General features: G+C 38.7%; 1 protein-coding gene across 2 annotated transcripts; it reads left to right on the top strand.

The window, feature by feature from the left end:
- Positions 1-684: 684 nt before the first annotated feature.
- Positions 685-22,193, top strand: DIO2 (iodothyronine deiodinase 2). Of its 2 annotated transcripts, none has more exons than XM_060757309.2 (2): positions 685-1,720; positions 15,609-16,187. In XM_060757309.2, the coding sequence occupies exons 1-2, from the start codon at positions 1,499-1,501 to the stop codon at positions 16,185-16,187; spliced, it is 801 nt and encodes a 266-aa protein (XP_060613292.1). In that variant the 5' UTR covers positions 685-1,498. The 2 variants fall into 2 exon arrangements, with proteins under 2 accessions (XP_060613292.1, XP_060613284.1); XM_060757301.2 differs by having other exon boundaries at positions 686-1,720; positions 15,609-22,193.
- Positions 22,194-22,871: the final 678 nt, after the last annotated feature.

Below are 22,871 nucleotides of genomic sequence, written 5' to 3'. Positions count from 1 at the left end.
AAAACAAATGATACTCCATTGGAGTAAAGTAATATATTATGCCCCCTTAGAATAAAATGCTATTCTTATGGGACAGATATAAATGAATGAGATCTTTTGTAGCCTTATAATTGGGAAGTATGGAGTATGAAACTCTTGATTTACACTCTTGATACAATATATATTCACTGATGAGCTTCAGTTTTAAACCAAAGCTGAATGAAGATCTTACACTTAGCTCTGTCCTCCCCCCCCCCCCCCCTCTTCTTTAATTCCTTTACACATCAGCAGATGAAGTCAGACCTGGGTGTTCCTTGTGTTTCCTTAAATACCAGGAAGACAACAAAAGATATTTAAAACAGCACATGCTTTCGTGCTTAATTGTTGTGGGAGGGAAACATACCAAAATGTGCCCTTTTCTAGGATGCATCAACTCTTACACCTTCCTGGAAAATACACAAAGACATAGTAATAATTGGAAGGGGAAAAAAATAAGGATAAAAACCTTCAAGCTTCTGTGTCACTTTCCACATCATCTGAAAATATTTTTCCAGAGTTTGAAAACATTTGTGAAGGAGGGGGCAGTCTTCCGAGAGGTATCTGAAGCTTTTTTCAAAAAACCAACAAAGCAAAGTTCTTCCCTCCCCACTCCCTTCTCTTTTTTTTAAGGAGAGAGAGAGAGAGAGAGAGAGAGAGAGAGAGAGAGAGAGAGAGGAGGGGGGTAGAGTTTTGAGAATTTTACTTTTCTATTCACTGCAGTCCTGGCCAAAGTAAAGCCCTCTTTTACATTGACGTCAAGATCTTTACTAAGATTAGGGTTTCATTTCTCTATTGCAGCAATTAGCCAGGGAATGTATAAAAGGCTTGAGGGAACCAAGCTAGGACTCCAGAGGGAAAGCACTTCGTACCACAGGCAGATAGCGAGAGAGAGAGAAAGAGAGAGTGAAAGAAGAGTGGCAGAAGAGAGGCAGAGAAGGGAATGAACGGGAAAATAGCAGAAAGTTTGTGTACCTAGGCTTTCTGCCCCTCCACCTGCCCCTTCACACACACTAAAAGATTGTTTCACCTGATAGCTTGGGTGATAAAAGAATGAGGGAGCTGCCGAGTGCTTAAATAGCTCAGAGTTAGAGGAAAGTTAGCAATTCTGCTTCATTTTTAGAACTGCAGGCAATTGGCAGCAGAGCCGCTCCTCTCAAACAGACTGAAAAGAGCTACTGACTAAGGAGGAACAACAACAGTAGTTTGACTTAGAGTTTCTGAAAAATTAAAAGCAGTTCAGGGTGGAAAGACTTTCACGCTGGCATTTCACAGTAATGTTTTTTTAAGCAGCTTTGCCTGTACTGAGACAACTTTCTGGGAGAGGAGACAGGCGCACAATGAGTCTTTTAAGAAGCACCTTGTGATTTTTCTTTTCTCATCATTATTGTTGCCATTATTTATTATTATTATTTTTATGAGGGAGCAGGGCATGGCAAGGGAACTCCAGGGAAGCCACTGAAGAGCAGCCGCAGCAAGCAAGATGGGTCTGTTAAGCGTGGACCTACTGATCACGCTACAGATCTTGCCTATTTTTTTCTCCAACTGCCTCTTCCTTGCACTCTATGACTCGGTGGTCCTCTTGAAGCACATGGTGCTTCTCCTGAGCCGCTCCAAGGCTGCACGTGGTGAGTGGCGGAGGATGCTCACCTCAGAGGGGCTGCGCTGCGTCTGGAACAGCTTCCTCCTAGATGCCTACAAACAGGTGGGTTTGTGACAGTTGGGTGGAATGGGGACACTGATTTCCACTGCTTGGGATAAGCTGGTCATATAGTTTACCAGAAGTTTAAATATCGTGATTCTGAAGTATTTAACACAGAAAGTGTCCAGTCCATGATTGGAACTCTGAAATTCCAGTTACCTAGTCCTGTCTACAATCTAACCAAATAATTGTTTTTGTTAAGTATTTTATGTGAGAAAAACATGTATAGGTTCCTTTATTCTGTGCAAAACAGAATCGTCTCTGTGTTTGCCACCTTCCCATCATTTAATAGCTCTGTATTCTCTCTTTTTAACTGCAGATGGTAACTTATTTATTGCTTCACTCTTCTCTACCATAGATAGACTTTTACTAATGCCCCAGATGCATAATACGTATATGTACATGGAATACATAAATGTTGAATGCCTTCCTTTTAAGTAAAAGAACAGAATTTATGTGGGTGTAAATAGGCACAAGACTAATTTATGTGGGTGTAAATAGGTGCAGGACTACTAGCAAGGATATAATCATGCTGTCTGACCCTCAGAAAAAAAGTTAGTTCACCTGCTTTAAGAAAATAATATTTCAGTGAAACTGTTTGATGCATCTTGTTGATCTCAACTTCCCAAGCAGAACTGAAATTCTTTGCTAGAATAATACAGTTTTTCATTATTCTCATTTTGCTGGTTGAGCAGTGAAGTAGTTAAGATTTCTTTCTGCTATGGAGTTATCACATGTGAGAAGGTTGTCCCTGCCTTTTGGAAAGAGGAACACAAAATTTGGGAGGCAAATGATTGAGTGGGAGGCTTCTAAAACTTGGTGTTGGTAAACTGATTGGATGATCCTTTCAAAGAACTTTATTTGTAGGATTTCTCCCTCTTGGCTTCAGGACATTTTTGTGGAGGCAGATGAGGACTAGTGCATTAGATCCTGAAGCAGAACACTATGAAAATTCAAATGAAGCACCTTACCTTACTTTCCACAGCTTGGTGTTTTCCCTTCTTCTATTAATAGGATCACTGACATAGTGATGAGAAGTACTAGGCTTGTATTGGCACATACAGCAACAAAGCCTTAAGCTAAGTTCTGTTACATTTTTAAGATGACTTTTTTCATTTCATATCTGTAATATAAATGTTTTTATTATACAGTGCAGTGACTAATCCATTCTATACTCCCAAATTGAGTGCAAAATGTTAATTGTTTCTAAAACGCTGGGGCCTCTTGTTTTGAAAAGTTTCATGTATAATTTTGAATATAAAAGTGATATTCAGTCTTCCCCCAGATGTGTTGGTTTACAACTCCCATCAAGTCTAGCCATTGGCTATATTTTCTGCAGATTTATATATTTGTAGATCAACAGATCAGAAAACAATGACTTCATTGCACTATCTGGTTTCTGCCTCCTGCAGAATTCTGGGGTTTGTAGTTTAGTGAGGTTATAAAGGTTCCTCCCTAAACTACAAACTCTAGAATTCTGCAGGAGGAAGCTACTGGGTTTAACATGGATTTGTTCTCTAGTGTGATGAGGTAGTAAGTTATGGGAGGTTGCATAAAGCATGCGCTTCTGAGGAATCCATTGCACCATGGAGAGCTCCCATGGTAGAATCAGGAGTAAAGTAAGGAGTTATGTACCCAGGGATAATAATCTTCATATAAAATGCTTCCTATATGCTAGTTTGAATCACCCTTTAATTATACAAGTGTGATACATCTGATCTTGGATGTTAAGCAGGATCAGACCTGGTTAGTTCTCGGATGGGAGGCTACCAAGGAATATTAGGGCTGTAGGTTTGTGTTTGCGAGAAAGGTACTGGCAAAATTACTTCTGAGTATTCATTGCCTAAGAAAATTCTATGAAATTCATGAGGTCACCACAAGTCAACAGGCATCTTGAAACACACCTGACTTGCCCATACATGCACAGAAACCAACAATGTGTAGATTTGCTCTGGAACATCTTACTATCCTGAATTATATTAGAGAAGTACTAAAAGCATGTACCTGAAAATATTATACAATTCACAAAGTTTTAATGATATCAAGCTTTACATTTTATTTGCCTTTTTTATAATTGCCTTTTGCTTTGCAGTTGTAATCATTCTCAAAGTGGTCCACAATGATAAAATCAGAAATTTACAGACCAATGATGATGCTATGTAATCTATGGTGTGGTAGATATTTTCCTCTTTTTCCAGTTCCTCTTTCTGCCAGCAACACTGCTCTTGTATGAGAAAGATAACTACCACCTATCTGTATCCCTTATGCTTGGCATGTGAAATATTTGGGGTTAGATTCAGATTTAGCCATATTTCAAGAAGACCTATTGAAATGAAACAAACCCAAATTATGCACAAGTGACAGCCGGTGTGATGTGGAGATTTAAGTGTTGGAAGAGGACTCTGGAAAAAGATGGCAAGAGTATTTTTTCTACCTTGGGAACCCAAGGTCTCAAAGTCTCATTGTCTCAGGTTCAAAGGAAGGCAATCTCACCAAGAAAACCCCATGATAAGGTCAGCTTATGAGGTGCCACAGAATCATAAGAGTGGGAAGAAACCACAAGAGCCATCCAGTTCAGCCCCTGACATGCAGGAATACACAATCAGAGCACTACTGACATACGGCCATCCAGCCTTCTTAAAAAGCTCCAGAGGAGATTCCACCAGTATCTGTGGTAGCATTATCCACTGTCCATCAACTCTTACCATCAGGACCTTCTTTCTAATGGAGTCTCCTTCCTTTTAGTCTCTAGAGCAGCAATCAAACTGGTCCCATCTTCAATATGGCATTCTTTCAAATATTTAATTATGCATATCATGTGATCTCTGAATCTTCTTTTCTCCAGGCTAAACATACCCAGCTCCCTACGCTGCTTCTCAGAGGGTATGGCTTCCAGATTCTGAAGCCATGCCCTCTGGACACATTTCCTTTGGACACATTCCAACTTGTCAATAAGCTGGAAACAACTTGAACATACACAGTAACAAATTAAACATGACCGGTTTGATTTAATGGCTCGTGCTTTAAGATAACTAAGTCCATTTTGAAGTCATTCTGTCAAAAAAATTGTAAAAACCACCATAAACATTATTACCATTTGCAACCAGTTTGGATATGTAGTCACTCAGTGCCCCATTTGTAGTATCATTGAAAATTATATTGACATCAATAAAGAGTTGGCCCCTCACTTGTTTTACTTTTGTTTTAATATTTTCAAAGGATGAGCATTACTAGAGCAAATGCAAAGAAGGAAATTCACAGGCTACTTGAGGTAGCATGTCTGTGAACGATTTATCTCATCTCAAGATTGGCGTGGGAGAACTGAACACACAAGTTGGAACCAGAGAGTGAGGGAGAGTGGGGATGCAGTGTTCTAGTTCCCAAAGAGTTAGTGGAGAAAGAGTGTATTATGCTGCAGTTGGTTTTAAGTCATTGTGAGTCTCTTGCCTCTAGCCTTAAGCAATAAAGAAAATTAAGAAACCGTCATGATTAACTTGGATCTTATTTTTATGAATAGAGCTTCCCGTTTTTATATATTGCATTGCTCATGTGTTTCAGCAATATCCAACTGTCCTAGTCTGTAATACAATGAAATCTGAATTTTTCTATGGGAAGCAGTGGAAGGCCAAAAGATACTGTTGAATGGGTAAAGGAAAGTGATATTAAGGCCAGGCTGTAGTGTGTATGTGTGTGTAAGAGAAAAGAGCCTCTTCTTTGCTCAGCATGCTTTTAATTAACATCACATTTACCAACATCACTTCCTGATATGAGATATAGCTTATGCTCAACAAAAGCAGTTACCTTAAGATTAGCTATTAGAAAGATTTGGAGTAAAATGTATTGGGTTTGTTTGATCCACATGTAATTTGTTGCTCAATTGGCTCTATGTTGATTCTGTGCCATTGGAAAAACTATTGATGATTCTGTCATGTTTGTACATTTTCCCCTCTGTTGTGTGTTTTTATCCAGCTTTAGTAGGTTTCTTCAGATTCACTGAACTTTGCTTTCTGATTTGAACACCTGCCAGATTCAGAGTGGATTTCTGCTGTACTGTTCCCTCCTTATCATCTGAATAGCAGCCCCAGGGAAGCAAGCACACCCTGTGTTGCACAGAGAGTTTCTTTATAACAAGGCTAATTATCATAATGAGAGTTAATGGAGCTAGTGTTTAAGACTGGGTATCTTTGCATTAGAGAGGGAAAGTTCAAAGAAAGGGCTTGTTTTGAGGACACCTCATGCCCTCACTCCAAAACACTTCTTTAATGTCGCTAGATGCTGTTGGGATGAAAAAGGCAGCTGTATTCCATCACATGTTTAGAGAGTGATGTGTCTGCTGAGAAAACATGATGATGAAAACCCCTGATTGTGTATGTCCAGGACATTCACAATATTCCTAAGTTATATAGGTCATCATGATGTGTGCCAATATAGACTTTGTGGCAGGCGGCACCACCATGCTTGATCTATGCACAATAACATGTATGTTTATAAGTAATGAACAACTCATCAATCACGCCAGGGACTCTTTAAAAAATGTTTCCCTGTATATCAGGTAATGCTTCTGCACTATGTGAGACTTGTTTTTATGTAATCCAGAAAGGAAGAAGGAAATAGCATAGCACAAATCTGTTTTCAAATAGGCTTACATTGTATTACTTTGCAAGAAGTAACACTAATATAAATAATTGCAGCATTTCTAAAGCTTCAGTGGAAAAATGGGTGGGAGCATCCTGCCACTCCAATTTTTTTTTGTTTTATTATCTTTCTGCTCAGTTTCAGGGCTCATCCTAGCTTTGTGCCCCACCTTGGAGGATACAGTAGGGCAGAAAAGAATAACTTTATTGTCATTGTACATTGTACAATGAAATTAAATGCTTTCCCCAGAACACATCACAAAAAACAGCACACCCATCCCGCCATACTCCAACCACCACTTCACAGCTCTCAATGCCACATCAATGCAAAAACATGGAGTCCAGTATAGTTACAGCTCTATGATAAAAGCTATATCTCAGTCTGTTTGTCCTTGTCTTTGTCACTCTGTACCATTTGCCAGATAGTAATAATTCAGAAAGAGAATATGCTGCGTGAAATGGATCCTTAAGAATGTTCTGAGCTTTTTTAAGGCTGCAGGACTTAGAAAGGTCTTCCAAAGAGGGGAGAGGGCAACCAATGATTCTCTGTGCAGTGGTGGCCCATTGGAGCATCATCCTATCTGACCAAGGGCTGAATTTCTGGTTTATTTTTTCTGTAGTCCACTATGAACTTCTTGGTCTTAATAATGATAAGAACCAAGTTATTGCTTCTGTACCAAAAGAGCAGCTGATCCACCTCATCCCAATAGGGAGTCTCATCCTCTTCAGAGACAAGTCTCACCACTGCTGTATCATCTGGGAATTTGGTAATAATATTGCATTTCCCACAGCAACAAATGAATGTATAAAAGTATACAAAGTATAAAGCAGAGGATTCAACACACTGCCCTGTGGCATCCCAGTTTTGAGAGTAAGATGAAGAGGTATTATTACCTAATCTAACCCTCTGGGAATATGCAGACAAGAAGTCAATAATCAAAAACAGAATGAATATGACAATCCAAGATTCATAAATTTGTACACCAGTCTATGTGGGAGGATTGTGTTAAATGTGGAACTAATGTTTGCAAAAAGCATCATCACATAGTTCTCCAATTGTTCCAAGTGGATCAGAGCAGCATGGAGAGTGATGGCTATAGCAGTATAGCATCCTTCATAGATCTGTTAGCTCTATATTCAAACTGATGCTTTATGTGGAAGACAAGAAATGATATGCCTGCAGACCAATTTTTCAAGGCACTTCATGATGATGGAAGTGAGTGCCACTTTTACTCCTACTATACACTATTTCTATGTATACATGTGCGGGAGTCCATTCTGTTCAATAATGTTTCTAAGTAAACCAATGTAAGATTGTCCATGTAATCTCCATGGATGAAGAATCTGGTCTTTCAGATCTGGAGAAAATGCATGGATCCCAAAGACTAATGCAGGAAACAAAATACTTTTATTTCACTTCCATTGTATGGTGGTCTTCAGGGCAAGGTATTTGTGGCACAGGGCTTGCCTGCAGCTCCTTTTTGTTCCCCTGTGATATTGTTTTAACAAACATGACAAAAGTTCTCAGGGCACAACTTTGTTTGGAACTATTTGGCTGGGAAGAGCTTTTCTAGTCCAGCACTCTATTTCCTACAGTGGTCCAGCAATTGTCTCTAAGAGATCCACAAACAGCCTGTAAGAGCAATAGCAGCTCTCTCCACTGCTCTCAGCAACTGGTTGTTTGATGGCATACTCATGAGATTAGTGTTGTGTTTTTTCTTTCTGACATATGATAACCTTAAGGCAAACATGTAATCTGGTTGTCTTGGCAAGATTCATTCCAAAGGCGGTTTTCTTTGCCTTCCCCTGAGGCAGAGAGAATGAAACTTGTCCATAGTGGATTTCTATGAATGAGTAGGGATTTAAGCCCTGGCCCTCAAAGTTGTAGCCAAATCCTCAAACCAAAACACTATTTTGGCTTTCCATAAGATTACAGGAAGCTGCTTTAGTATATTGAGTGGATTCAATAGTTCATTATTGCCTATAATAGCCAGAATTTAGAAAAAAGCTTCCAGCACTTCCTAAATCCACAAAAGAATAATACCTTTATTAAGCAAGTGAATGCTAATGGAGTTGACATTTTATCACTTTACTTGGATTTTACTATTCTTTTCTCAGCCCCATATATGGCCAAAAAGAGGAGAATGGCCTTTGCCTGCACTAGGTAATTTTAATGAGCAACAGAAGATATGTGTAAACTTGCAATTCTAACATGGTCGGTTTTTATTCTTCTGTATGCTTTTAACACCTTTTGCTGATGCAGAAGCAGCTGAGCTTCTAAAATTTACCAGGTATATTTCAATCTTTTTTAGTTGGCCCAACAAAGGTTTTGCTATTTTTGTGAAGTTTGGATTTTGTTGTAATTTTCTACATGGCCAATACAGGTATCCCTGAATATTTTTTCAAATATTACTGGAGATGACAGAAACTGGTTCTGATACATTCTACAGGCTTTTCCTCAAGAGCACAACCAGGATGTTGGAAAACATGATAGGGATGGCCCAGAGGTTGAGAGGGTATGCATGCATGCAAGTCATCTTCATTCAAACATACTACTGTATTGGATCTATTATGCTTTTGAGTTTCTATTAGTTTTAAATGCTAATTCACAAGTCTGTATGATTGGGGACTTCCAAAAATGGTTCCCTGGCTCAGAACCAGAAATGCCATCTCAGAGTCTGTCTGGGTTGCCATCCGTGCAAAATTAGAATTAGCTTCAAGATCAGGGTAGAAGTAGGTCTTCATAGGTCAGGATCTTATTAGTCTTCATAGGTCAGGATCTTAATTGTGTAGGTCATTGTTCCCTAGCTAATCAAAACCTTTTACTTAAGAAATCTTAATTCAAAGAGAATTAAGCCAATAAATATATGCCAGCTTAAGTTTATGTGAGTGTGATTTACACTGAACAGTCTGTAAATAGTCCAAGAATCGGTGCTTAGCTTCCTAAGCTTCAGAATCAGTAATTTCTAGGGAAGAAAATATAAAAGCATAATAGGCAGTAGTATATCTCCACTGCTACAACTTCTTTTTATGGTTGGATTTGCCCATGCCTGGGATACTTACAGTCAATAAGAACCACCCAAGAGGAACCCTGTCACAGTCAAACTCTTGTCTTAACCCCATATTAAGGAAAGTTAAGGAATACTCTGGAGCTTGGGCACAGTGAGGACAGCATAGCTGTGTCTGAAGTAGGCAGGTCTACTGTTCACAACAGCCACCACTGATAACACCATCCTACTTTCCTTGTCCTTATCTGTGCAGGGTCTGATCATGCCTGTGTTGCCACCATCACCTCTGCAAATGGTCGCAGAACTCCAGGAGAACTGGATTATCCCTCTCTTTCTCCCTGGTCATGTGGGTGCCCCTGCTGATGTCAGCATAGGACACCTGTGACAATCAGTAGCTCTCCTGGAGCTCTGTGGCTTTCCAGAAGTGGCAACAGTGACAGGGTTGGTAAGGTGACAGAATAGTGAAACCGAACCATGATCATGTAGACTCTCCCTGCCACCACTGCAGGTGGTAGATTGAGTTTGTGGCTGCCATCAGGACCACTCCACTGCATGACTGTTCTGGACTGGCCACAGATTAAGCAGCTAGATAAGCCCTACCTCAACCCTTCTTTCTACAGTTGAATCAATTCTCCATTCATTAATATCATTTTTTAGAAATGTCCCATTAGCTATGATACAAAATTGCTTGAGGGCTAGCACAGAAACAGTTGGTTTTTCCAGTGACTTCTAGCAGGGCTTCTGAATATTTGTTGTTAGTATTAGTTCTTTTTCTTCCTGATATAGAAGGTTAGTCATACACACAAACTTATAAATAAAATGTGAATACCTTTAGGTGCTTCATAACCATTATATATATATATATATATATATATATATATATATACACACACACACACACACACACACACACACACACACAGTTTATGTTTTTGACATGATTAAATTCCTATCAGTCCAAGTGTCAAGACCAAAACATTATTTGGCTACTTCTCTTTACTTTTTGGATATACTTGTGCCACAAGTCCATCTAAGAATGACATCTCAAGATGCCTGATTACAGACAGTGTTGTGTAGCATCATTGCAAAAGTAGTTCACAAAAAAGGTGGTCTGACAGGTGTATATAGAACAGGGGTCCTCAAACTATGGCCCGGGGGCTGGATATGGCCCTCCAAGGTCATTTACCCAGCCCTCACTCAAGGTCAACCTAAGTCGGAAATTACTTGAAAGCACACAACAATAATCACAATCCTATCTCATCAGCCAAAAGCAGGCCCACACTTCCCATTGAAATACTAATAAGTTTATATTTGTTTAAATTGTTCTTCATTTTAATTATTGTATTGTTTTTAAATGTCTTTTCCATTACAAATAAGATATGTGCCATGTACATAGGAATTCATTCATGCTTTTTTCAAATTATAATCTGGCCCTCCAACAGTTTGAGAGTCTGGCCCCCTGTTTAAAAAGTTTGAGGACCCCTGATTGAGAATAATGGTTTGATTACTTCATGACTTTTTGACAGACCCATCATTGGAATAATTTTGACAAGCCTTTAGGGCGGTGGAACAAGTCCTCTTAGCTTTCATCATATTTGTTTACTTTGGCCTCAAGTTCAAGGAAGTGCCTTTCTTTGTATTTCACAGCAGTAAGAATTTTTTTATGAAAGAAGCTCTCTATTAAAAAGAAATATTGCCCAGTACTTCTAAGTTCAAAATAGCTTTACTGGATGTTTATCAAGAAGTAGTGAGTAGTCTCTCCCAATCTGATATTGTGAATGGTGCACTTATACACAGTAAATACAGTAGAGAGAGTGCATAAAATTAATCTTAGCAAGATATTTATGAAGAAATATCAACAAACTATTTTAAAGGTGTAAGGAAATGTAACATTCCTCATATCCATGGAGGGTGAAAGGGGAGGTCATCATTATTGCATTATTATTATTATTATTATTATTATTATTATTATTATGTTTATTGTTATGTTTATTTATATCCCACTTTTTCTCTCCACAAGGAGACTCAAAGTGGTTGTAGATCTGAAGAAATGAGATATTTTCTGATGGACTGTGCCTGTATGAGGGGTGTGTGACTCAGCAAAAATGTACCATTTTCAGCCCCATTTTTGCCTCCCTATTCCATTTACTGGGAAATGTTTAAAATTGGGAAGGGTGTGTGTGCCATTTTTGTGCCGGTAAGATTCGGTCCATTGGCACTAATGGGGAAACCTTAGAGATTTGTTTCTCTGCCATTTTTAGACATATCAGCATGAAACTTGCCTCACTTGTAGCCTCATTTATGACTGCAAGCATGCCAAGGTTCAGAATCCTTCACCAATTCACTGATATTTGGGGATTTTTTTTATAGTTTTTACCATAACATTTTTAAAAAACTTACAAGAGAAGGTTCTGGAAATTGAAGTCTCAACCAGCATGTGCCACAAGAGGGTAGCAGAATGGACACAGTTAACCAGGCATCTGATTGTCTGAGAAAGAAATGTGAGAAACACACACAGAGAAAAAACTCAAGTCCTGTCATGCCCCAGGAAGGAGCACAGAGACTCTTTCAATGTCTGTATCACGCAAAGTGCTGCTGAGAAAGTGAGCGCCCAGTGGAGTCCTCTCTGGAGGACAGGCCTAGGGAAACCTTTCTCTCTCTCCAGCCTTGTTTGCCTCAAGTGGATGCTGTGCAAGGTTGGGGGGATTCTAGAAGGGATGGAGAAGGTTGATGGGCAAGAAAAAAGAGGGGGAGCCACTGCTGCCAGGCGCCCACTCTTGCCCGATTTCTGAGGCCACCCACATGCCCATATACCTCAGATAGAGTGCTGCTCAGCCACATTAGCTCCCAATAGCTGAAAGATTCAGCTACTAGTGATCTGTATTGGCTGAGTCTTCAGCTGCCCCCTGGCCAGTCCATTTTCAGAGGTCTGGAAGCTGGATCGACAAATTTCCTTTAATCCGATATTGCCAAATGGAATCATGCACATTGCACATCCCTAGTCTGTAACTGTTTAACCAACCCTGAAATTTTCAAAACCATATCTGGACTTTTAATATTGTTGCTGACAACTGTAGCACTCTTCCTGAGTATTAGCAGTGTCTATTTCCTACTGAGGCCTCTCATCAAGATATGCTTCTGCTACCAAGGACCCAAGAGATATTATCTAGATAAAAAGCGTTGTAAACCTGAATGCTATCAATTTTTCTCATTTATGAATACTTTTATTTATTCAGGTGAAATACAAAAAGATTTGGAATGCAAAGCTTTTTCATGAACATGAGAAGAGTCCTAGTTTACAATTCTGTTCACACAGTGGCTAACCAGTTTCCTGAGGTTTGTCTTAGACGTAAAGTGAGCCTCAAGTGGATGAGGAGAGAGAGAACTAGAGGAAGACCAGGAAACATGACAGTTGGCATTTGGCAACTGATGACTCTCAGGGAGGGATAAGATTGGCCATGTATCATCCAGTTACTGTTTCCTAAGAGGTGTGGCTTTTGGAGAAAAACAAAAGCAGCATGAACTGTCCTCTTGTCCTGTAGCTGATGAAAATGTGGGATGATTCATTGCAAAATGATAGGCTCCAAGCGCTGGAGGGGATGTATATGGAACAAAATCAGACAGAAGGGTTCAAAAGTATTCTACTCATAGCCCTAATGTGCCATGTCTGTGTTTAAACAGCCAGGACCACAGCCTGCTAATTATCTGGCAGCATCTATTTTCTGTAAAGAGTTGACACAGCTTGCCACAAAACTCAGAAGTCTCTAATGATGGGCTTCAAAACATCACCTTGCAGAATCTGAATAGATTTATGATTTTATCCTCTAAAAGAAGTATGGAAAAAAGTACAAACGCTTTGTTCATTGGTGTTACATGAACAATGTTACTATAGTGTCAATATCTATTTCTAGGCAGTGGCTTATGAATGGGTCTTTTTTGCCTGCCTTTGCCACCTCGTTTTTCAAATCTGCCTGCAGGAGCACCATTAAACATGCCCTTGCCATGTAGTACAGTTTCAGCGTGAGATTCATAGTCTAGGCAGTGATGTAAAAAATCAGGTTGTGCTTTTCCACAAACAGACATTGATGTAGTCCAGCTCTCGCTCTCTTTCTCTCAAAAAGTAGCTAACCTCACACTTAAGAGTCTAGGGAAAACCACAAGCAAGTCATGATGATCATGCAGGAATTCAGTGTTGTTTGTCCAGCTACTGTATGTGGCCATTGGCTAAGGAGTCTAGCAAATCCTGGGAACTCTTATTCTGAAAACGAAATTTGCTTTATCTCTGAGTTATTGATACTCTCCGTGAGTAGGTCTCATCCATTTTTAAGGTCATCAAAGTCTTGTGTCATGTCATGGCAATGAATTCTACAAGTTAATTATGAATGGAATAAAGGAATATTCCATTTTATTTGTCAGGCACATCTTGTCCAGCCATTTCCTTTGACAGTTCTAATATGAGAAAGAATGAGAATAACTTAATTATTCTTTTGAATTAAGAAGATTGGAGTACTCAAGTTAGTTGTGAAGAAACAACATCCCGGTTTACCTGCAGATTGGGTTTGAAAATCATTGGTCAGTTTCTTTGTCAAATCCCAAAGCATAAAATGGAACTGACTGGTTAGCACAGAAGTCTGTAATTATAAAGAACTGTGGAGCCAGAGTTATTGCGTGTGAGTGAAATTTTCTGGGTTTGTTTCTCAGAATGGCCCTTTCGCCTGCCTTTGTTTGTCATTTCAAAAGAGGTTTGGCAGAGCAATAATTTTTATTTTATTTTTTTAAAAAATGGATGACATTTTATTGTGGTGTGTTGTGGGTATCTTTCCAAGAGCTAATTCTCCCCACCCTTTTAATAATGAATAACAACAACAAAGAAACAAAAAAAGGTCCATGAAGCATGTCAATCCCATTCCTGAGCCTGCTAGAATAAAGAGCCCCTTTGGGAATGTTAGAGCTTCATCAAGACCAATTAGCAGGAGATGCTGCTGTTTGTGTCTGAGCACTAACTACTGGGATGGGTTGGGCTTTTTGGAGTGGCTGATGCTAGCACGGAACAAGGCACCGACCTAATTACTCTATTTGCAAAAAAGCAGAGGAGGCCTTGTGAATGTCTGTTTGGCAAGCCTTTCTCATTAAGGACAAAAATCTCCAAACAAACAGAAAGATAGAAAGAGTAGGAAAAATTAACATGATAGGTAACCTGTGGCCATGAGATTTCCTTTGTTGCTGTGGGAAATGCAGTGATGCTATCCATACCAGATGATGACTTAGTCACTTTCCAGATATGTGATGATGTGAAACCAGCTATTGTTTGATTTTCAAAGCCCTCTTGGTTTGCAATGTACTTCATTCTGAGAGAAAGGCACAGAGAATGGCCTTCCATTGTCTCTAAAAAATTAAACCAATGCCTTGGCACCATAGATAGGCTAGGAAGCATTTCCTTCACAACCAAATTGAGTAGTCCAATCTTGATGGAGGTACAGTAGCTAGTAGGCAGGCGTTGATTGTTTGGTATTGCTCTTCCCCTATTGCTACTAGGGAAAAGTCTCTTTCCTTGATTTAGACATGTACCTTTGTGATTGGCATTACTCAGAAGAAAGCCTCCAAAAGTAATACTGACAATTGGGAAGGATCATGTGGGACGAAAGGTCGCATCACACTTGAGCATTTATTCACTTAATCCATTTTTAATGCCATGACTGCATCTGGCAGAATTCTGGGGTTTGTAGTTTCAGGAGGCCCAGGGCTTCTCAGGATTAGCAGTTTAAAGGCCTCTCCGTAAATGACAAACTCTAGAATTCTGCAGGAGGCAATCACAGTATTTAAGGTGGATTAAAGTGAATAAATGATCAAGTATTTAAGCCCTAAGTGCTCCTTCATTAAGCCTGGACTTAAGCCATTTAAGTGTTAAAAGGTCAGCATCAGCAATTCGAATTGGGCTAGGAAATTGCCTGGTAACTAGCACAGCACTAGAACAATATGTCCCATTATATTTCTGCCCTTTAAAAACATTGAAACTCAGAAATCAGTTTTAATTTTTATTCAAACATATCCATCAAGAAATAAAGCAAATAACACATGCTGGTGGGAAATAATAACTTTAAGTGAAAAAAATCCTGTTTCATTTTCTGTGACAACTCCCCCCACCCCCAATAATATCAGTGGAGAAGCTGACAATTATTGGGTTCATGAAATTCAAATGGCACCAAATCTTCAATAAATTATAATATATATTTTTGCTTTACACAACAGGTGAAACTGGGTGGAGAAGCTCCTAACTCCAATGTAATCCACATACCAAGTGGGACTGGTGACAATAGCAACAGCAGCAGCAGATGGAAAAACTCCAGTGGAAGATATGGCATGGAGTGCCACCTTCTAGACTTTGCCAAATCGGAGCGTCCACTGGTGGTCAACTTTGGCTCAGCCACCTGACCCCCTTTCACAAACCAGCTGTCAGCTTTTGGCAAGCTGGTGGAAGAGTTCTCCAGTGTGGCCGACTTTCTGTTAGTCTACATTGATGAGGCTCACCCATCAGATGGCTGGGCTGCTCCTGGTGTCTCCTCCTCTTTTGAGGTAAAGAAACATAGGAACCAAGAAGACAGATGTGCAGCTGCTCATCAGCTTCTGAAGCGGTTTTCCTTGCCACCCCAATGCCAGATAGTGGCAGACTGCATGGACAATAATGCCAACGTAGCCTATGGGGTATCCTTTGAGCGTGTGTGCATTGTTCAGAGACAAAAAATTGCCTATCTTGGGGGCAAAGGACCTTTTTTCTATAACCTCCAAGAAGTTCGACTTTGGTTGGAGCAAAATTTTAGAAAGAGATGAAACCCAAACTTACCACAGGAAGATATGTTGAACATTTCCCCTTTGAAGTGATGCTAAAGGGAAGTAAACTGCATCCTGATTTGAATAGGCTTTGTTAAAGCCATGTTACAAAAAAGCAAGCCTAAAAGTGAGGTCAAATGAACACAACAGATGTGAAGCAAACAAACAGATAAGCAATATGTTTCCTCCCTTCCTACCTGGATTTTCCCCTTGCTCTTCAAGAATGGAGTTCAGGAAAGCTGTGCCTTCAAGACACGAAGTCTGGTGTGATAAGATATATGTGCCACATTGAGGTGTGTGGCACATAAGGAGCTGAAAGCATTTGTTCCAGAAAGGCAGTTCATTGTGAAAGCTATACCATCACCTGAAATCAAGGAGTATCCCTTTGTCCTGCTACATTTTTCCCACTGAATTTTCATTCAGCAAAATATTAGGAATATGAAGCTTGCCAGTGTTATGAAATAGAACTCATTATTTTGTGGTAGAGTATTATAGATTCTTAGACAAAAGTTCTAATGTCTGCTATGAACTGCCTAGTGATGCCCTTTTATTTGCTGACACCAGGAACTAGAGATATTACAGGGTTAGTATAGCTCTTCCTGAAGTTTTTAAATTTAAAGCTGATGATGCTAGTTGGTTGGATGTACTGTGTTTTGCAATGGATAGTTCTGTGATCCCTGCCTTATTATGCATTGGATGAAACCAATATAGTGTTTTTATCCTGTAACTGAGTGTTAAACATTTCACAGCAACACCCAGCATGGACATCATTGATTTTGGGTCCTAATTTGCAACTGAGAGTTGGATAAATATTATAGCAGAAAGATCTGTTGTGCCTTAACCAATTTAGAAAGTGGTAGCTCCAATGTTGAATGAAAAAAATCTCATTCATGGGGAAAAGATTTTTTTGCATTTTCAGAACCAAGATACATGGAACTTCTGTTTGTGAAATATCAAGGGATAGTTGTATGATAGCTCAGCCTGGTTATATCCAGGATAGCTGATTTTGCTTTCCTTTCTTAGATACAAACAGTTAACAGCTACAGAACAGTTCCAGTTATCTTCTGAAATGCACATGGGTGTACTTAATTTGCTTTTCTCAGATTAACCACCAAGGCCAAATCTTTCTAATGATTTTGTACTGCAAACAAGATCATCAGATGAACAGGTAATCCCTTGACATCCAATTTCCCCATCTGAATGAGTGTTTGGGGCACATCGATATGATACACATGGATCTACTTTCCCATTTCTAGTAGGGAGAACAAGAAGTCATTTGGCTTTGGATCTTGTGCAAGGAGAAGAGTGGGATATTAATTAATTAAATAAATGAAAACAAGTTATTCCTCCATTGCAGGAAATCAACCGAGGAAAGTTTTTCAGCATTATCTGGGTCGATCACACTTTGTTCAGTTTTTGGATAAGTGGAAGCAATAAGAATATTTTGGATGTCATTTCAGGAAGAGAATGAAGTGGAACATTGACTCTGGTACCATCAAAAGGAACCATGTAAAGCATTATTTTCATATGATATTCTTCCTACATGAGATAATCTCTGAGCAGGGAGAAATATCTATAAATTGGAGTGGATTGTAAGAGTGTAGGAAAGACATTGTGTGTCTTTGGAAGGAGAGTAGAGAAAGAAAAGCAAGGTGGAGGTAGAAGTCATGTATTGAAAGCAATCTGTTGTGGAAGACATCATTTTTGACATTGGGATCTGTCATGGTCTCATGAACCTATGCTTACTCCTTAGTATTTATGTGTACTCAAAATTACACAAGGTCATGTGTAACATTAAAAATGAACTTGGCTAGTGCTAGCCCTGGATGTATGGAACTGAAAAAAATATTTATCAGCGTGCTTGCTTTCTTTTCTAAAAGAAAAACATCAGTACAATTAGGATTATGAGTTACAGTGTAATTCTTTTTTTTTTTTAAAGAAAGGAAAATAATTTATTGCATTTGGAAACAATAATTCAGAAAGAGTATTTTTATGTGAGGGAAAAGAAGGGGGATGGGGTTACAAACCACTTTACCTCATTGGTATTGATATTTTTTTTCCATTCATTTAATGTCGTAGAGTTGATCTTTCTTGCTGTGTCTATCCTAGCAGCCTGTGGTTAGTTTAGGATCATATTCATTCAGTGACATTAGTTTAGCCTAAAATATATCTCAGCCACAGAGTCTATGAACTTCAGCAGTGTCTTAGCCTATCTTCTGTTCTAAAATTAATTTTTTTAAAAGGATCATGTTGGTCTCACAGGCACCCTTCACCCCAAATTGCTGAGAGAACAAAAAGGAACAGAAGCAGTGTTGTGAATTAGATGGTATTTTTCAAGAAAGGAAAAGGAGGGAAAGTGATGTGATTTTGAAAGGGACACTGAACACAATTCTTTGGGAAGGGGTTTTTTGGGTTTTTTTGCACAGGATCCATTAAAATGAGAAAGAACTTGCCCCTGTAAAGATGTGAAAGTTTTCATAGACTTCAACCTGCTGTGTTTTTTTAAAAAAATAGTTATGAGAACTTCTTAGTGGATTGTGTCCACTCTGTGTTTGGGGTAGAAGGACATAGAGATTATATGGGCTCTTGTCCCAATGGCCAACAAACAATCAAAACTAATTGACATTACCTCCAGAATACAGTAGTATTCTTTTCCTCCCCTTAAGTTGACATTGCCTCTTCATTTGTGCATTCTGGATATATTTTTGTTTTGATTTGTGTCAATTCATCTAATGCATAAGGCATTTTAGAACGTGCTTTTCTCCACTGCAGCTATGCAGACTTGACAGTGAGGTATGCATGGTATGTTTTCTTTGTCCACCTTCATTCCTTCCTTCCTTTACACAGATAGAGCATGGGGACACACAAATACTGAGAAAGAATGTCAGGGAAACTGAGAAGGCATGAACAGTGAAAAGCTGGGAGCTGGAGGGCAAAGAGGTGACAGATGTTCTCTCAGTTCAGAGTAACACAAAGATGTAAGGTAGAAGAAGAAAAGAGGGACAGTGGCATGGAATGTGGGATTCATTAGAGTGGGATGAAAGAGATATGACAAGTAAGGAAAGATATTGAGCTGTGAGTCAATATGTATAGATGAACCACTGGACTTCCCTGATTCTAGTATGTGAACTATATTTCTTATCACATATTTCCAGATACATTTTTTTTATCATTCATCTTCTAATTATTGGGTTTTAAATCCATAGTAGAAATTATCACCAGGCATTCCTGTGTTTACTCAGATGTATACTGAGTAAATATATTATAAATATCCAAATAACTGTTGAAAGAAGCCATTCTTACTATTAATGGACATTTCTCATGGGTTGCTGCCTTTAGAACGGCCACAGAAATCAGTGGGATGGCAATGTACTTAAAGATGTTTGGAATATGGCCTTAATTTTTACCCTGGCTTGATTAACTGAAAATCTTTATCATTATATAAATAATCATGAAGGTTTTCTCAGTTAATCAGGCCAAGATACATGTGTGTGTGTGTGTGTATACACACACAAGTTTTCAAAATAATTTAAAAATCAAATGCGGCTCTGTGTATTTACAAAATGAGTCCAAGACTCAAATGTTTTGCTTAGGTTTTATCTATTAGTCTCCAATATGGCACATAATGGTGATACATCCCAGTTTTATGCATAATCATCCCAAGTAAGCCCACAGTACATTCAGTGAGAAGAACAGACCATAGGCAAGTTCATTCAGTAGTCTATAAAAATCCAAATAAAATGTTCAGTCACATTTAAATTTGTTATATCATTTCAAGGTTCCTCTTTCCTCTTAAAGGGAATGAGATATTCAGTATACATGTTATTTCCTCAGTGATATTTCCTCTTCCGTGTCTTTTTGTGTTTTTGATCATTTTTCATTTCATGTTGTTTTTAGGTGTATGTTGGGGAAACCAAACAACTAAACAGCCTAACCAAATTACTGTTCAAAATAGACACAAAATTTGGTTTCTTTCTCCCTTTTTCTATCCTCATTCTCTCTTGACTTTTGAAAACATTTCAAAAATATTTTTCTGAAAAAAAATCCTTTTCTTTCTCATTTGAATCCCATTGATAGAAAGACAAGGTATTTTTGTGACTGTTAGAACATACCTTAAACTCACACAAGGGCTTGTGAGTGACTAAATGGTAATACGTATTATTTGCATATCTAAAGTCACAGCAATTTTGCATGGCTATTTTCTGCTTTTTCTGTTTTCATTATTATGCCCTTTTCTTACGTGCAAAATGCTTGTTATTCATAGATGTGTGTTCCCCGTACAGTACAAGGATTAAGAAAATGGCTTCTGTCAACAAAAAATCGACCAGCTTTCTATCTTTCTCAACAACACGCATTTGTTACCCATTCCACAAATTTAATTATGGTCATTAACCAGCAAAAATAATTACGATAAAGATGTACCTGAAATATGTCCTAAGAAACATCAGATGAAATATAATTTTTAGCTGTATCTCCCATAAGCACCCCACAATGACATTAGGAGGAAAATGTGTTTTAACTTCCTGATTTAAATTCAGTTTCCTTCAAGGTTTTATATTATTAAGATGTATCATTTTGTTGTCAACTAGCAGGAAATGGTGTTTAAGTTCATAGACAACCTGTTACAATTAATGAAAGAAAAACAGGAGAGACCTTAGACCACATAGAGCAAATACCAGGATCTACAGGCAGATCAGCAATCCTCAAAGAAAAATAAAATAAAAACAGACTGTGAGGCTTGAGGTATAAGTACAAAAGTATTTCAGAATCAACATACTCTAATTTAATTGCCTCGCTGCGTTACACAGCTAGCTGGCTTCTGTAGGAGGGAGGATGAGTGTATAGATGGATTTTCCACATTTAAATTCATTTTGTTGTTGTTCATTCGTTCAGTCGTCTCCGACTCTTCGTGACCTCATGGACCAACCCCTAAAAAGATTTTCCCCATCCTATGTAATTCTCCATGTCACTTACATTTTTGTCCCACTAATATGAGGCAGATTCTTGGATGAGTATTACAAGGTATGGTTGAGAAGGACTAACTCTGTGGCCATGTAGTTTGCATTTACATGTTCTGGATAGGCTGAGGCAGCAAAATAAAATACTACAAGAGAAGTTATACATTTGAACATTATTGTAGTATGCTATGGGCCATATCAACTTAAAGGCCAGTGTTTTATATTACCCCGGGTTGGATCTTTAAACTTAAAGTAGTTCAGCTGACTACCATACATCCCAGTCATTTCAGTGGGTCCACTCTAAGTATGATCGAGTCTGTATACAACCCTCTATAAATAATATTGAGCATAAGCTGCTGTCTGGGAGACTAACCTCTGCTTCAGAGCTTGACTTATGCTGCAGGCTTCTGAAAAAATAGATTACACACACATTAGAACAGAGCGTAAGAAAGCAAGATACCTTATATTAAGAGTGTATGGTTGAGTTAAGCTTCTCGTGAACTTAACTGGTGTTCCATATGTGACCTTTTGTGTTGCCTGATGTTGGATTTAGATCTTAAACCTGCATTCAATAATATAACCAAAGCAATAAAAGATGTATTGAGTAGGGAATACAGGCCAGTCATATTCAACTCTTCACCATATTCAACACAGGACTCATATTGACCAAACTTTGGCTGGACCTAAGACTTGGAGTGAAAGGTTGAGAAGTGAGGATGAAGCAGAGCTGCTGGTGTCTTCATGAAGATCACCAACAAAAGAGTGCTTCATTCAGTTGGTGTTCAGATGCCTTGGCACTGGCATTTCTCTTTGTCTTTCTCTCTCCACCTTCAGAAATGGGAACGTATTTGAAATTAATATAATATGAGTCTTGGGTCAATGTGGTAGGGATTCATTTGTTTTGTGTGTATGCATGTATCCTTGTTTAGATGTTCCAAATACACTCTGTAGAAAAACAAGCAAAATGTTACAATATTGGTGCTGCGTGGACCACGTACTTTATAGAACTGTTTTTCCCTTGTATTTTAATAAAAATGGAAGAAAAGAAGCCTTTGTCTTTATTGTGGTGAATATGATGTCGAGGTCATCACAAACATAAAAATTAAATGATGAAAGGCTGTTTACATGACACAATGTCTTCAAAGCTGTTTGATCTTCAATGATATAGGAAAATGATTTATTTAATCTGGACATGAAACAAAAAATAACATGATAAGCAATCCACACAAAGTAAAAGAAACCTACTTTAGAATCATAGAATTATAGAGTTGGATATGCAGTAAAAGCACAACCAAAGCACCCCCAATAGATGGCTATCCATCCTCTGTTTAAAAGCCTCCAAAGAAGGAGCTTTTAAACAGAGAATTCCACTGTTGAACAGTTCCATGGTCAGGAAGTTCTTCCTAATGTTCACATGGAAACTCCTTCCCCGTAATTTGAAGCCATTGCTCCAAGTTCTAGTCTACAGGGCAGCAGAAAATAAGCCAGATCCCTCTTCCTTACGACATCCTTTCAAATACTTAAACATAATTATCATGTTTCCTGTCAACCTTCTATTCAGCAGGCTAAACATGCCCAGCTCTTTAAGCTGCTTTTAATAGGGTATGGTTTTCAGACCTTTGATCACTTCAGTCGTCCTCCTCTGGACACATCCCAGCTTGCTAGTATCGCTCTTAAATTGGGGTGCTCAGAATTGGGCACAATACTCCAGGTGAGGTCAGACCAA

The sequence above is a fragment of the Anolis sagrei genome, chromosome 1 (genome assembly GCF_037176765.1).
Source record: "Anolis sagrei isolate rAnoSag1 chromosome 1, rAnoSag1.mat, whole genome shotgun sequence".
Taxonomy (NCBI): Eukaryota; Metazoa; Chordata; class Lepidosauria; order Squamata; family Dactyloidae; genus Anolis; species Anolis sagrei.
This window is presented reverse-complemented; position numbering and strand designations above follow the sequence as displayed.